The sequence below is a fragment of the Equus asinus genome, chromosome 23 (assembly GCF_041296235.1).
Source record: "Equus asinus isolate D_3611 breed Donkey chromosome 23, EquAss-T2T_v2, whole genome shotgun sequence".
Classification (NCBI taxonomy): Eukaryota; Metazoa; Chordata; class Mammalia; order Perissodactyla; family Equidae; genus Equus; species Equus asinus.
Window position 1 is genome coordinate 50713740 of NC_091812.1, and position 16510 is coordinate 50730249.

General features: G+C 37.5%; 1 protein-coding gene across 3 annotated transcripts in view; it reads left to right on the forward strand.

Annotated features, from left to right (window-relative positions):
• The window catches only part of ADAMTSL1 (ADAMTS like 1), an 852153-nt gene that overhangs the window by 629099 nt on the left and 206544 nt on the right, over positions 1-16510 (forward strand). For all 3 annotated transcript variants that reach the window (XM_070495595.1, XM_070495594.1, XM_014845577.3), the window contains 2 exons: positions 4661-4772; positions 8434-8572. In XM_070495595.1, the coding sequence (XP_070351696.1) occupies positions 4661-4772; positions 8434-8572 (251 nt within the window). The remainder of the gene's footprint in view (positions 1-4660; positions 4773-8433; positions 8573-16510) is intronic.

Here is a 16510-nt window from a genome sequence, read left to right on the forward strand (position 1 = left end):
ATAGATAGGTTCTTAAGCCACCAAAGCAGCAGAAATACACAGCAGAACAGTAAACAATAAGCACACTTAGAGCTAGGAATGCAGACTCACAAGTCATGCACTAATAACTAGAAAGCAGTTATTTCCTACAGAGGACCACTTACTAAATGCATTACATTTTCATAGTTGGGGAATTTGGTTGGGAAGATTGGCATCATCCCAATTGTTGCCAAACCAGCTTGTTTGAGTTCTCTAGGGAATAGAAAGCTCGTAGTTTCCATTTGCATCAGTTAAAGTATTAAGCAGAGAGGACACTTTCATATTTCTTTCTGGACAGCCTTGAGCATGACCCTGTTCGTAATTCAGCACCCAAAAAATGTTTTTGTTATGAGGGGAAACAATAGGAGGAACCCCTGGAGAGAAATCACATGTGCAAAGTTTTGGGAGTTTCACTTCATCAAGTAAGTTTATAGAACTTCCATGTACATCCTTCTTTTAGGAGATGCTTGATGCCTGGGGTAGATTGACTTTTAAATACGCTATCTGCCCTCTCCTAGCATACAATGTCATTTGAGAGCTAAAACACTAGATAGGAAATTTTGAAATAGTGATGTATATAATTCAGTGCTAAAACAAAATGGACAGATGGTAAACACTATAGATCCTCATTTCAGGCTAATGTGATTAAGAAAGACTTTGTGAGACGTGGGCAGCCTGTGAATCTTGGATGTGATTGAAATAATCAATACTCACAAATAATAGTTTGAAATTCCAAAAGTAGTTGAAAGGACCATGATCAGTGTATAATTCATTTGTTTGTTCATTCATGCATACATTTATTCAGCAATTTTTGGACACCTACTACGTGCCAAACATTGTAGATGATGCTGAAGAAAAAGTGATGAGCAGGATAAATGGTACCAGCCTTCATGGAGTTTACAGAATATGGAGGAGAGAGGCAATAAAATAACAATTACATTAATATTAAGTGTTTGTAAGCACTTAAGTGCTATAAGGAAGATATTGTTGCATATTTTTGAAAGCCCAACATAAGCATTTTAAAGTATTTTTACAGTTTCTTCAGGATTCACTATCACCATCAACCTCCAGAACAGCCCCAAATGAATCTAGTAGACTGAGGCATTTCATAAACAGATTCATCTGTTTTCCATTTTATCCTCTCACTAGCGGGCATACTGACTTATTTCTACCATTTCCAAGTACTCCCAAGTCGTCACATCCTTGGCTGCCCTGAGAGCACTGTGACCAAGTCAAATAGCGTTGTGGGTCCCAGCTCAGAGGCTCACAGTAGTGGGTCTGCCCACGACTCCCGTTTGTCCACCTTTTCTCAGGCCAGAGCAGCAACTCACTGCAGCCAAGGCAGACTAGGGGAGCCCTGCCTGCCAACCCCACTAGCAGCCCATCTGGGGCAAAAGTTTCTACATCAGTTAGAGAAAGGAACCTAGTGGAGGAACATCCCAAGGCTCACAAATTGCCCTTTCCCCAACTGAGAAGAAAAGTGTATGGCATTTCATAGTGCTTCATCTGGGAGAGCCTTTGTGTATTTGATGATGTCTTTTGTGTGTTTGTAATTTCTCCTCGATTCCCTTGATTTTACATGGACTTAGAGCTCATCCATTCCACACACACATTTGTGCTGCCCTGCAGCTCTATTATGACAGAGTGATCAATTGCTAGGGAAAGTGACCAGGTTTTGTCTTCCCCTTTACTTTCAGTGTGACAAGTCATTATATTGAATTAGAAACACTGAACCATTATAATTATAGGAAGAAAAGCTTGGTTCAGAACATTCTTTTTCCTTATTAACTTAAGGAGGTCAAAATTACACATGCCAGATGTGTTTAGCTCCCTAAAACAAAATTCTAACGTGTCAAACTGAAGCCTTCAACATACTCTTGAGAACTAGAACCTAATACTGGAGGATTTAGGGTTTATGAAGCTCCAGGACTAATGATAATAAGGGTCCTAGCGGCCCAGAATTAATAAGGCCAGCAAAAGGGAACATGGTGGCTCATCTCTGTAAGCAATAATTAAGCTCTCAAGGTTAGACAACAGGGTAGCCTCTTGTTTTTATTTTAAACATTTTTTTCTACTTTAAAATGAAAAGTTAAGAAGATACTGAGAAGAGAGATTCAAGGATACGGCTAAAGATAAATGCGTATGTCTTCATGTCACTGCTGAGAGATTGCTTGGTACCATGAGAAGAACGGCAGCTTTACAGCCAGGCAGACCTGAATTCAAATCCCAGCTCTGCTATTTCCTGGCTGTGTAGCCTTGAGGAAGTCACTTAACCTCTCTGAGCCTCATTTTTCTCACTGTAATGTCAATGAGGATGATAACACAGAGTAGTTTTAAGATTAGATTTAATATAAACAAAATGTACCCTACACAGCATAGGAATGTAATAAGTGCTGGTGGTTGCGGTTGCTGTTGCTGCTGTTAGTAAAAGAAGAAGGAGACTATAGAGAAGGGAGAAGCAGGAATGTCATCCGTGTGGAAGGGACCATACAAGAGTATATGGCCAGCAACTGGGATACGTCATGGTTGGGTTTATCTATTTGAAATAACAATGTCCCTGTTCGATCCTACTCTCTTTTCAAACCTAGGCAGAGTCTCAGCATTTATGCTCATTACCCATCATTTTCATTGAACTCATTAAGAGCAAGACTCTTTTTAAGCTGCTTGTTTTCTTTCCTTCGACATGTTGTTTACTAACTCTCCACCTTGACACCAAAACTTGTCACTCATTCCTTCTTCTCAGGGCATGCGGTGCTTTTATTGGTAACTTCCAGGGAGCTGAAAAAAGGACCTGCTCCATCTTTTTGCCTCTTGAACCAAACTAAAAGATAGACCCAGATGCTGTAGATATTCTAGAGTAAGTTTCCTTCAAGGATTTTGGTGTTATATCCTCCTCATTTTGATGTTTTCCCCACTTTCCTAGGACTCAGTTTAATTTCTAGCATCCCAGAAGGAACTCCCGTAAAACAATCCATCTCTCTGGATCTAAACAAATTTTCTGGTCTTTTCATTTTTTCACGGAGCTTGTGTTCAGATGAGAGCCCTCGTCTAATAGCTTTTCAGCATGATAACCACACATCCCAAGAGAACTGTAGGCTTTTGTGAGCCTAAAAAAAAGAGCTTTCCAAAGAATGTGATTAATACTACATCCCTAAGCAAGCAATTAGGTATCCTGTCCCTGACACATAGGACTGAAAAATATGAATCTGTAGGCCATGCTCCCTTTTGTGAAAGATGCTGCATTGCCTCAGCTGTTTTTGCCTTAAGGTAGGGAATTGTATCACTGTTCATTCTAGTTAGGAAAGACCTGGATGCTCCGTAGGTCAGAATCCCAGCATAACATGAGATATTCTGTAGCTTTTCTTTCCAGCTCTTTCCATCTCTTTTTCTGGTCTTTTCCAGCTCTTTCACACTTTCTGAGAAACATTGCCATATTCTCATCAAAACTCCAAAAACTGATCTAGGATTTAGCACCTACTCCCTCTTTATTCCCTGCTCCTATTTTCCCCTGCATCCTAAATGTTTAATCCAGTTGTTAACCTCAGCAGCAGAAAGATAAGGCTATCTTTTTAAAAATCTGAAGGCTAAATCAATCAATTTATCCTAGATAAAGAGCAGTTGGGACAGTGATAAGACTTGAAAACCTTATTAAAGACTTAGATCATGTGATTCAGTGGACTCTGCTGCTTCTCTAATGGCTGTAATGGAGTTAGAGTAAGAGATGGTCCTCTCAGTTGTCCATGGAACTTCCTTTAGTGTAATAAATAGTCCAAGCCTTGCCTACCCATCTCAAGGTTGTATGACATATTATTCTGTCTTCATGAAACCGAGGCATTGCTCCTGTTGGATACTTTCTCCTTCTCTTCCAATTTGAGTATGTTTCCTCAACCTGATACTTTTAAGAACCATTATAAAATTATTGACTCAAGTCACCCCTTTAAACAAAAAATGGAGTTGTAATTTCCATAAGCACATGTTTTATTTGAAGTAATTACTTTTAAAATCTAAGTTGGTGTTTTCCAAAAGCTTGGTTCTTGGACCATCGGCATTTGAATTGCCTGGATCTCTGGGCATGGGCCCAGGAATCTGCATTTTAGCAATCTTCCAGTTGGTGACTTTGTGCATTAAAATATGTGAATCACTAAATTGCCAGGAAACTCCTTGTAGGTTTCTAAGTGGGAAGAGCTACTTAATTCTTTATCTCCTTTTTTTTTTCTTTAACCAAAGACAGGGTCTTTCATGTTTTGCAGCATATAGCATTTATAATTTTCATAGAACAAATTGTCTCTGAACCTACATTTAAAAATCCACATAATTTTACCTGTTATACCAGAAAGGTTGAAAATAAAAGAGAAAAAGAGAAAACGTGGCTAGGGATAAGATCCTACTGGCTTCACAAGTATCCCTCGTTCTGTAGCAGAACAGAACTGGGAAGGTGATGATGGTGATGGCATATGCAGGGACGTTTGCCGGTTAAATGGTAAGACAGGCGATATTGCCAATGCCACTTCTCTCCCAAGGCAGTCCCTCGCATAGCCTGAGACCATCAGTACAACCATATGTCCTTGTCCAAAGTTGCAAGGGACTTAGAGAGCACTGCCCTGTCAGACTAGTTTCTCTACTTTGCTGTTGTCTCCTACAGATCCGCAACTCAGGGCCAGCGGACAGTACAGTCCAGTTCATCTTCTATCAGCCTATCATCCACCGATGGAGGGAGACGGATTTCTTTCCTTGTTCAGCAACCTGTGGAGGAGGTAATGGTGTTCACTTAGCTGAGGAACCATTGGCTTCTGTGAAGGAAGACTTGGCTATTATAAGAGTAGAAACACTTCAGCATGGGAGAAAATTAGTGATGTGGTGGGTCAGATCTTTTCTTCTGGATGGGGCCCAATCCTAAAGCCATCCTGCACGGCAGATGCCTCAGTCTAGGTGCCCCATGAACATTTTCTGTCTGTGGAGTCCCATTAGAGGAAACAGTCTTTACTCTCTTCCTTGATTCCAGGGAAGGCCAGGACAAGAAATATCATAGGTTGGCAACAGCTTGGTCCTGAAGTGATTCTGTTCACTTGAGAATAAACCACTCATCTGGTGGAAGTGAACTTATTTATTCAGGAATCAACTGAAGAATATTTGTCAGGCCTACTACATGGCATGATGTGTCCAAAAAGAATGAGAGATTGATTTAATTAATGAAAATAGTTTATCACCAGAAAAAATATTACTGCATTGTAGGCTTAGGAGCAGTCAGTTTTCAGCTTTACCTCATCATCCATGCATTAAAGGGAATGCCACTTGCCTTATTTATTTATTAAAATCTGTATCTCCTTGAAAGTCACCACATGAATTCTTCTCTCTGCTCCGTCACGTATATAACATGGACAGCACTTTGCATTACTGGAAAAGGTGTTTTTCCCCCCATTTTCTGCTCTTCATAATTATGGTGGTTACATAGTAATTCCTTTGAATTATTTAATAATAATTTATTTAGAATTTCCCTATAGAAGATCATTTAGTTCACTTAAACTTTTCTATTATAATGTAATGAATAACTTAATACTTAAGTATTTTTTCTCCTTTCAAATTATTTCCTTGGAAAAATTCTCAAGAATGAGTTTCAGAATTTTTGTGGCTATTGGCATATAGCACCAAAATTCTTTCCAGAAGGGTAATAAGCAATGTATGAATATTTTAGTTCCATTGCCAACTGAGCCAGTGGATTGTCATTTTTTAAAATTTTGCTAATTTAATTGGTATAGAATTGTATGTATATTCCTTTAAAAACTAGCACATCAAATAAATTCTAGCTCCAGCTTCATGGAAAATCCTGTTAATTGGTTGGTTTTAAGTAGTTAATCCAGATAGGTATCACTAGATTATTTTTTTATTGAAGTATATTTGACAGACACTATTGTGTTAGTTTCAGATGTAGTGATTTGACATTTATTTATATTACAAAATACATTAACCATCTGTCATCACTAGATTATTTTGACAGGAGAAAAGAAGGATGGTACCTCAAAATGAAGACAAACGATTATCCATTAATTTTTGTAAGGCAATAAGAACATATGATATAATTCATCTTCAGCTGTTATCTCTGTCTACATAATGTGAACAAACCACTAACAATGAGGTTCTATAAAGCAATGTTAGATTTTAGCTTAACAGCAGTTAGTCAAAAATACCATCACATGCTTTTACTTGGTTGTTAAATAACTATTAATTCAACATTTAAGCATTTCAATAAAATAGTGTTTCCATTTTCTCTCTCTGTCCAAAATAGAAAATTGCTTTGTTTAAAAATAAACTGCCCATTTCTTTGATGTTTCTTGAGAGTATGTTATTTGGATACATCTATTAATGACTAACACAGGAAATAGTTTCAAAGCAAGAAATCAGAGGAAATGATTTTTTTCTTCTTTTCTTTTTAAATGAAAACCATGCTTTGTGGAGGTTGCAATTCAATAATATGCCCACTACGCCAGTTTCACATAGAGCTGATGTTGGAGTGTAACTTCAGTAAACTTGACAATGGCTTGCCATATAATAAGGCAATTACTGTTAGATTCATATATATCCAACCCCTTTGGGCCTTATTTTCCTCACATCTAAGTGAAGAAGTAGAACCATCAGTGGTTTTCATATGTTTGAGCTATCAAACCCTTTCTTCAAAGGAACCCTTACTAAGAAGCCCAGATAAAAGGAATACCACTCCGAGTAAGGATGTGAGGGATGTGGAAACCAGGCTTCCTCCCATTTCATGGACCACAGCTTGAAAGTTACTGAAGAAATGATCTCTCAGTTTCCTTTTACCTCTCTGGTTCCAAATTCACCTGGTTGACCATTTTGCTAAGCGTAAAGAATTGCTACTCCAAATACTTTGTGAAACTTTAGAAAACAGGATTATCTGGCCATTTGGGTCATTTATTTAATTTTTGACCTGAATTTTCATTTCACACACTCTAGATTAGCTTGAAAGGAACGTTTGTAAGCTGACAAATTATGATTTTTAAAAATCATCATCTCAGATTTATAATTTACTTATTACTTGTGCCCACATTTTGCTACATGGTAAATTCTGTCCTTAAGTAGAAATTATTTTATGGAAAATTACAAATGATTATCTTGCCATAAAATTATCTGCTTTAGAGTATAATGTAATTGAAATATAAAAGTATATTTACTTACATAAAATATCATTTTGCTCTTTGATTTTCTTATAAAACAAAAAATATGGAACATGTGTTCCTACCCGTTACTTTCCATGCTTTTCATCTTTACAGTAAAATTGTTAAAAGGTCTCTTTTTAGGTCTTTAATGAGCAATTAATTTTTCTGGGTGGTCTGAGAACATAGCCTCAAGCCAGGAAATCTGGTTTATAAGCCTCCTTCTGATTTCCTAAAGTCTTTTGCAAGTCTTTTAAATAGTCTAAATCTGACTTTCTAACACATATTTAGCAATAAGAATATTCAACCACCTGCCAGAGAGAATATATTTTGAATTCAGTTTGGGTTAGAATGATACAAAAAGCCTAATTTAAAAAAATTCTCTATGTACATTTATTTTTCACCCCAAGAATCTAAGTCCTTATCACCCACCCTGCCCCAGAAATCCACAGGACAAGGAAGAAACAGGCAGAAAATATAAAACACATTTTAAGTGTTACTCAGCAACATTATTTTTTTTAAGAGGATTCGCTAAACAGTGGAAATTTGTGCAGGGGAACTAAGAAATATTGGCTAGAGACAAAGAGAATGACAAAGGATTCTGGGTGAAGCAAAAAATGGATAGGAGAAGGTATTTTTTTAATTCTGGAGGGAAACTTGGGATTCATGATGGCTACTGTTGGGGTCTTAATCAACCATTTATTCAACCTAACCCATTCAGGTTGAATTTAGGCAAAAATAATGTTACCAGGCAGCTGGTAGGACCTGATCCTGTGCTGTCTCCCATCGTCCCCCATTGACCAAAGGGAGTGGTATCAAGGTTTAATTAATTAATTTATTTATTTGAGAGTTTATTCTCCCTGGTGCTCCAGGTACAAGGGAGGCAATTTTGCATCCTTGCATGAAATGGTTGGTGAATAAATACTGATGATCTTTTTTGGATACAGAATTCTCTGTTGGACTTTTAGATTATACAAAACAAATTAGTATGAAGAGTTCTTATGACGGAATCTTATAATCTAGCTGTGCCTTTATGTAGTTCAAGCCTTATGGTATAATTTAATTCCTAAAATTTGAGTATTTGAGGCCTACAAAAATTAATGAGCCTTCTATTTATCTGTCTTTTGTCCGGGAAACGACTTGAGCCTAGGGGCACAATTTCCATTAGTGTGAGGTGGCCAAAAAGCATAAATAAACCTGTTGCACTGACATGTGCATTTAAACGTGCCTGCATGGTTTGATACTGCAGGTTACCAGCTGACATCGGCTGAGTGTTATGATCTTCGGAGCAACCGCGTGGTTGCTGACCAATACTGCCACTATTACCCAGAGAACATCAAACCCAAACCCAAACTTCAGGAGTGCAACTTGGATCCTTGTCCAGCCAGGTCAGTCAAATTTACTAGTTTATTTATCATAAACATAAATCGAGTTCCAAATAAGCTAGTTAAATGAAAATCTTTTGATTAAAAATAAATAAGTGTTGCTGTCCAATGTCCATTCCTAATCAAGTGTTATTAGTACCCACGCCCCTCGTCCTTATTGCTATCTGATGCCATCTCAGGGTCTATCGCTTTTCCATTTGTAAAGGTGCAGGTGAAGCTCTCTTCAGAGTTTTTTTCTTTTCTGATTTCTTTTCATTCTGGTTACTTATTTCTCTCTTTAACAAGGTCCAAGCCAATGGACCTTAACAAATGTAATGGAACAATGTTCTCAGGATTCTTTCTATTTTAACTCTGCCACCTGACCAGTGACATGATCAGTGCAAACCATAGTTAAGGGTCACAGCTGACCCATTTTAGCTTGTGGTGGGCCACACTGATTACCTGGGATCAAAACCAGTCTTAGCACAGTTCTACATTTGAACAAACTGAGGCTTTGTTAAAGAGAAAGCAGGACTTATTTCCAATAGTCACATTTTTTTTAAAGGTCTTTCTAATTAAGAGGTCTAAAGAGACACTTGACACTTTCACATATCATTGTTTGCTTTTTGGAAACCATAATTGGCCCTGAATTATTTGTAGGATCAAGAATCAGACTGACAAATGGAATATCTCAGATGATAAGCAGTCGTAGAAATGCAAGTCAAGAATCTTTTCATGGGCGTAACATTTGTCTTTGTCGTTGCAACACTTCCTGGCAAATCTCTTTATTAACTTAGCTTACTCATCCTCAACATATGAGACAAGATGTAAGAAAACTCTTCTCCTACAAAACTAATCATGAAGACCAAAAGATAAAGAATCCTTTCCAGCCTCCTTGGACTTCTGAGAAACACCTGAATGTTATTTTTAAAATCATAGTTTACTAATTATCTATACATAAAACAAAACTTTGAACAGTTAAAATGCTACATGAACAACACGTAGCTTTGATTGGAGACAATGCACTTTTAGTTTTTGTTTTCTGCTGTGGACTTTTTGGAGTTTATTTTCTTGTACTCTTCCTGCCTCACATTCATGAATTCTAAATTCGACTTGTGATGTGAAATTGTCTATTTCATATACCTAGCTCATAAAAGGGAACTCAGAATAAGAGTTTTTCGTTAAAGAAAGAGAAAAAATAGATATTTTAAAATTATGTAATTTAGAGTGAAGTTTAATTTAGCTTCATATTACACCAGGAAGTTATTAAAAATTGAATATGGTATAAAAACTGAATGAGGTGTTAAAATTTTGCTTGGACGTCTTTATTTTGGAAATATAAAGGGTTTGAAGTATTTTTAGCCAAGAAAATTATAACTAATACAATTGAACTCTATTTTAAAATTATTCTGCTTATTATATATCTTTATTCATATCTATATCAGGAAGACCAGTGTGTGAAAACATAGTTATTAGTTATCCCAATTCAAACAGATCGACTCAGTCATGGAGAGACTATGAAAGTATTATGCACACTTTCATGAAAATCTGTGTGTGCATTTCTAGAAGAAATGAGGGATTCACTCCCACACTGCGTAAAACTTTTCCCCACTGGGAAAAAACTTCAGTGAGGAGATGGCCATGGAAGACAGGGGTGAAATACAACCATTTTGTTAACAATTTTAAGAAAATGTTTATAACCAGAAAAAAGTTATCCAGTTTTGTACGACTTCTGATTCTTACCTATCTTCTCTGTTGGAGTAATAATTGTGGCCTATTTCTTATGGAAAAGCAAAAGGCCATTCTATATCAAAAGAACTTTGCCTGTGAAATGTATGCTTTTTTTGCATCTTATGTTATTTTAAAACATCTAATACAGCACATGTACAAATGTTGGGACAGGTGGCTATTAATAAAAAAAGAAAAGTGAGAAAAGGAAAGAGAGAAAATAAGTTAGAGGCAAATGTCAGGAAGCTGCTTTTTTATTGCAGAGGTAATTAAACAAAGCTGTAAAAATTAAGACTTAGCAGTAGGAGAGATTTGAGAGGAAACTGCTTTAGGAAATGTGGCTATGCTACTCTGAGGTTAAGAAACTTTAGGATTGCTATGAAATTCATTGAACTCATTTGCATACCTGGGATCAAAGCAACCTTCCTGAATTCCAAGAGAAAATAAGAAGTGATGGTCTGAGAGAAGATAAAGAGACTCTGTAAAATAGATCTACCCTCTCATCAGACAGCAAAACCAAACCCTCAAGGAAGTGTTTTCCAGCTACAGCTTTAACTGTCTAATAGGAAAATCAAAAGTGATACGATGGCATTAAACCAATGCCTTTGTGTCCAAAATTAGAATCCTTCAAAAGGGAAAACATAGATGTGCTTAGTACAGATAAAGTCACGTGTTTTTAAACTTCCAAAGAAATTTATTTTATGTAGCCATTGAGATGTCTGTTCACTTTGCTTGTATTACACTTGTAGGATTTTGGCCTATTATATGTTATTTGAAAGCAAAATCCCATTTAGATAGCCAAGTTTATTTGCTGTAAAGACTGGAAAGTACCATGGACAGCAAAAAGGAGCTAAATATAATTAAGTCTGTAACCTGGGTTTGTTACTTTACCCTTCTGAGCCTCATTTTAGTCACCCACAAAATGGGTATGAGAGAGCTATTTTTTGCACTAAATTAGTGGTTTTCAAACTGTGCTTATAGAACCTGTTGTTCCACAGAGTTCTTCATTAAATTTCATTTGATATATTTTGAAGTATCTTTAAACAACTCAAAAATGTATATTCAAACATGTTAAGCTAATTTTGTTTATTTGAGCAAAGCTAAGTTGTAAAAATTGTTGTAACAATTGTAAATATGGTGTGCTACCAAAGTAGGCACTTTTTTGCCCTCATCGTTAAGTTCTTCGATTATGTCTCCAATTTTGAAAAAATAAGTATCCTAAGATTACAGATGAGCTGTAAAAACTGTTATCATTAGCAACTACTTCTCTTTGATAAGAGAATTTTCTCATTAAGACACATCTAAAACCAAAATAAGCCAGAAATAAACTGGATATGACAACCATTAGCCATAATCCTTGATATCTAATTTTCCTATTTACCAAGATAGTCTCACTGTTCTCGCTAATTTGCTTTATAATAAGTAAACGTATGCATTTGAGCTAATAAATGATATCACTTACTCACTTCACTCACCAACAGCATCCATTGGCTTCCATGGTTGTGGGTTGGCTCATCTAGTAGTTCTTGGAGCTAAAGAGATTGTTGACCTCTAGCCTATTCTTTTCAAAATGATTTTTGTTTTATGTTTTTGTGGCTTTTTTTCTGATTCTTAATGCCAACTTAGAAATGTTGATGAGTTAAAAGTCTATAACAATAAAACTCACCAATAATCTCCAGTGCCCACAAATAACCACTGTTAATGCTTTTGCTATATTTCTTTTCAGCCTTGTCTGTAACTCATAACATAGATGAAATCATAGTTTAGACACTTGGAATTCAGTGACTTAGCGTTCTTGGTTTCCACTATTCTAAAGCAAGCTTGAATGTCTATGATATGTAGGAACATTTTACTGAGACAGGAATTTGTGTCCCTTACACTACAAGACCAACCATTGAGCCTACCTGGCTGCCAGCAGTTCTATCCCAAGAGAGCTTTGTTGCTCTCTGCTGGTGTCAATTTATGCAGTCATTTTTATGAAGTGATAAAATACTTTGTTTCCTAGCCAAAAGTGGTCTCAAAAAGGTAAACCAAAACTTAATACTTAATGGAAGGGAAGAGAAAGTGAAGTTAAAAATGCAATGACTTTCAGCTAAAATTAAGAATGTTTCTCACTGGTGACTCAAGAGCTATCATATCACCAATCCCATCGTATGTTCTATACACAATGTTGTATGTTTTCTGGTGGCAGGCCCAACGTGGGCACTCCCAGAAGTCCAGAGGCATGCCTCTCCTCTGGGAGCCTCTGTGTCAAAGATCTGTTGCATGTTTAATTTGTTTTCTGCTTCATCCATTTAACACTATAGCAGGAACTCTTTCCCATGGAGCTAAGACACTTGGAATCTAATCAAATGAGAAATCCTCTCTTATGCCTGCCATGGTATAATAATAGCTTCTGTCTTACACCAGGGGAACAATTTTTTTTTAATGCAGTGCCTGCTGGTTTGTGTAATGATTTGTATCTCTTTGCCATCATGTGACAGATGATGGCAAAGTATGCCTATGGTTCAGCAACAACTAAAAAGGCATAGCTTTAGTTCAGTTAATAAGCACTTCATGTTTTCAGAGTGGCTTTAAATGTAAAATATGCTACATTTGGCCTTGCATATCTCAGTCTATGAGGCTGGTAAGACTGTTAAGGCTGTCTGGGGGAAATTGTGCAAGACACTGTTTGTGAGAAGATCAGAGAACCACCTTTTCAGACATTTTTGGCACAGACTTCTGGTTTTTCCTCCAAGGCAGTAATGAAGGGGGCTTAAGTTGGCAAGGGTTGGACAAGTGAAAAAAGCTCTCACTCATCACACTATCATGGTCACAATCATTAGCAAACAAATCTGTTTCAAGCTGAAACTGCATCCAGATTCCCCCTTCCCTGAAGGAATTCAGAGCAACAGTCCTAAGCAAATGCCCAAACCTGTATGCCCCAAGCGGCAGTTCTTGGTGAATTCAAATGGACATTTTTGTCCAGCTCCATTTAATTTGACAGCAAATTGCGTAAGTCATCCCTGGCCATGGACCAAATTGTGAGCAAAATCTCAAAATTGAATCCTGATGCAAGTTTAAAGAAATAATCTGCATCATGAGAGGCAGGGCATGTAGTGGGAATGTAAAAACCTGGTCACACTAACTTGATGAACAGTTTGTACAATGGCCATACAGCCTGATGGTTAGAAGGGGAGCTTTGGGGTAAAACAGCTTGTCTTGGGATCCTGGCTCTGCCACTTAGTAGTTGAGTAGCCTTTGGAAAATTACTTGTTCTCACTAAGTCTAGTTTTTTCATCCGTGAAGTGAGGATAATAACAGTAGTTACCTCATAGGGTTGTCATGAGGCATAAATGGCGTAATACATTTAAGGAGCTTAGTAGAGTGCCTGACACTTGATAAGCACTCAATAAATATTAGTTGCTGCAGCTATTATGACTAAGGTTATGGTTATGATAATGTTGATGTTACCTCGGAGAGACTCTAAATCTCTCCAGAAATCAGCTTTCTCCTCCATGAAAGGAGAAGGTGGAAGTCTAGAATTCTATGTGGGTCTAAAAAGGTAGTTCTCTATTTTAACAACAAGAGACACCAATTCCTAGGAAAGACCTTCATGAAAGTAAATCACATTTATCGAATTTTTAAAATTAGAATCATCATGAAAAATTAAGATAATTAGCAACTCCTGAAGTCTCAGTGTCCAGTTGTCTAATAATCCCCACTTAACCAGCTGTGAGACACTGCCATTTAATTCACATGAGATTTATGCCATGTCCATCTTCAAAAAAGGAGAACTCAGTGTAAGAACTAGAAAATGATTGACCTAGTTAGCAATTAAAGTATAATGAAATGTTTTCCTGGTCACAGAGGTCTTGTTGTTTTATTACAATAGGTAAATGATTTAGAAAAGTAACTTCCTTCCTTTTGATTAACCTCATTTGAATATACTGCTTTGAGTAGCTAATGAGTAAGCACTAAGAAAGACTACCTTAAAATCTCACTTCTACTTTCATGCATTATTCATAGTGAGATAAATAAAGCAGAGTTCTGGTGCTTTTTAGGATGCATGGTCATACCCTTCTCTGGTTGATAGACATACCAGACATCATCAGACAATCAGCTGTATAACTCAGTTATTAGGGCAGTTCAGTTCTTCTACCCAACCAGCTCATTACTAATAATAATGGTCACTTTTTATGTTACATTTTAAACTTTATAAAAGTCTAATTATTTATGAAATTCTTCTGACTAACTTGCGAGTTAATAAAACAGGTGTTATCCTTATCCTCATTAATAACCTCAATCTCTCCGTTTGACATTATGAGCTAAGGAAGTGCTTTACTTAACTTCTCTAGGCCTGAGTTTTGCCATCTGTAAAATAAGTATAATATTCCTGCCAGAGAGTAGTTATGAGAATTAAATGAGATAATGCACATAAAGCTCTTAGCAAGGTGCCACGCACTCGACAGAAGTTAGCTATCATTATTAAATTGAGAGCCAAAACTGTCAAATGACTGGCCCAATGTTACTTCTATGTGAAGTTGATAAAGTGCTTTCACATCCATTATCTCAATTCAGCTTTACAGTCCTTAGGAGGTTAGAGACAATCATTTGTATTTACAGATTAAAAAACTGAGGCCCAAAGACGTTAAGTGACCTACCCCAAGTTAGGGTGGACAAAAGAAAGCTGGGTCATGGAACCAAAAGTGTGCAGTTCCAGAGTGTCTCCTATGCTACGTAAACTCAGATAACTGATCCCCGGTGCAGCATTCATGCCATCATATCCCACAGGTACCCTTGGTCTTCATGATGCCTTCAGCAACCCGTGAGATCTGACTTAAACCCAACATAGACCCCCACAGCCATCACAGAACTGCCAATAGTATCAGTGTAAAGTTTGGGGCCCTGGGTCTTTGAACTGACCACGTGCCTAGGTTAATCAAGCCTCTTTCATATAAGCATAAACACTGATGTTTACTCAAACCAAACAATGACCAAATCACTTGGGCTAGTACAGGAAGAGATACAGCCCAAGGAAATATTAGTCCCACTTATTTAAAAGCAGTTCAGAAATTGCATGCCTTAGTACCAGGAATCTTTAACTACAGAAATATAGATGTGAGGAAATTTTAATATTTTGGGCCAAATGATCAAAAACTCTCCAGTAGTTGGTTTTATAGCAGAAAATGAATATGTGCCTTAAAAATGTTTTCAACTCCTGGATGATAAAGCAGAGTTCTTCGGTCTGGTTCCAAAAGATAAATGAATGTTGTCTCGTAGGTACTATGGTTTAAAAAAGTTGTGACCTATTTACAGAATATTTTTCTCATTTGCTGGATCCCAACTTACCTCTTTAAATAATAGGGAAACTTACTGTGTTTCAAGAAGTCGCCAAATGTTAGAGTAGAAGAGATTTTTGAGATGATCACCTAGTTCAGTGGTTTTTAATCTGTGGTCCACAGAGCTCGGAGTTGTGCCCTCAACAGCCAGTAGGAAGGGGGTGGGTAAGACAGAGCTCCATGAGATGGGTTTCCAGGCACCCCTTCTGACTTCATCTTAAAACTCTTGATTTCATCCATACTTAGAGTTTGCAGAAGACCAAAGCAGAAGTCCAAATATAATGCACTCAAGGTCACACAGAAAGAGAGTGGCATGGGGAGAACTGACCTTCCGTCTCCTCAGTACACCATGATCCTCCATGCTCTGCCACCCATGAAAAAGCAAAGGCTTGTGTCTCTTCCAGCTTTTCGTTCCTTCTCTCCTGCCACATTCCAAACTGTTGCTTAGGAAGAGATTAGTTTCTATTGCCCTGGAGTTGTCGAGAGAAGATGAATTACTCTCTTCTATGCCAGAACTCCTTCCACCACTCTCAATTTCATTCATTTTTTTATTGAGTATCTATCCTGTGCCAAGTTCTATGCTTGATACCATGGCAAAGGCAAAGAAGAATCAACTAGAGTCTGGGCCCCCACACTGCCCAGGGGGAGTTGAGTCGTGCTGTTACAAAGCAGCATGATGCCTGAAAGACTCATGAGACACAAAGAGAAGAGAAGATTTGTAAAAAGCTGTCATGGCTCCTTCTGGGAGACACCCAATGGGAGAGATGCAGAGTTGAGCCGAGCAGGCTGGAAGCACAGTTGCCCTTAAGCTGATCCTTTCTCTGCCCGCCAATCACCCAATCACCTCTGCCTGCCAGCAGCCTTCCTAACCTGACAAACTACCCTCCAAAACAGTCTGCCCCCTCTCACAGAG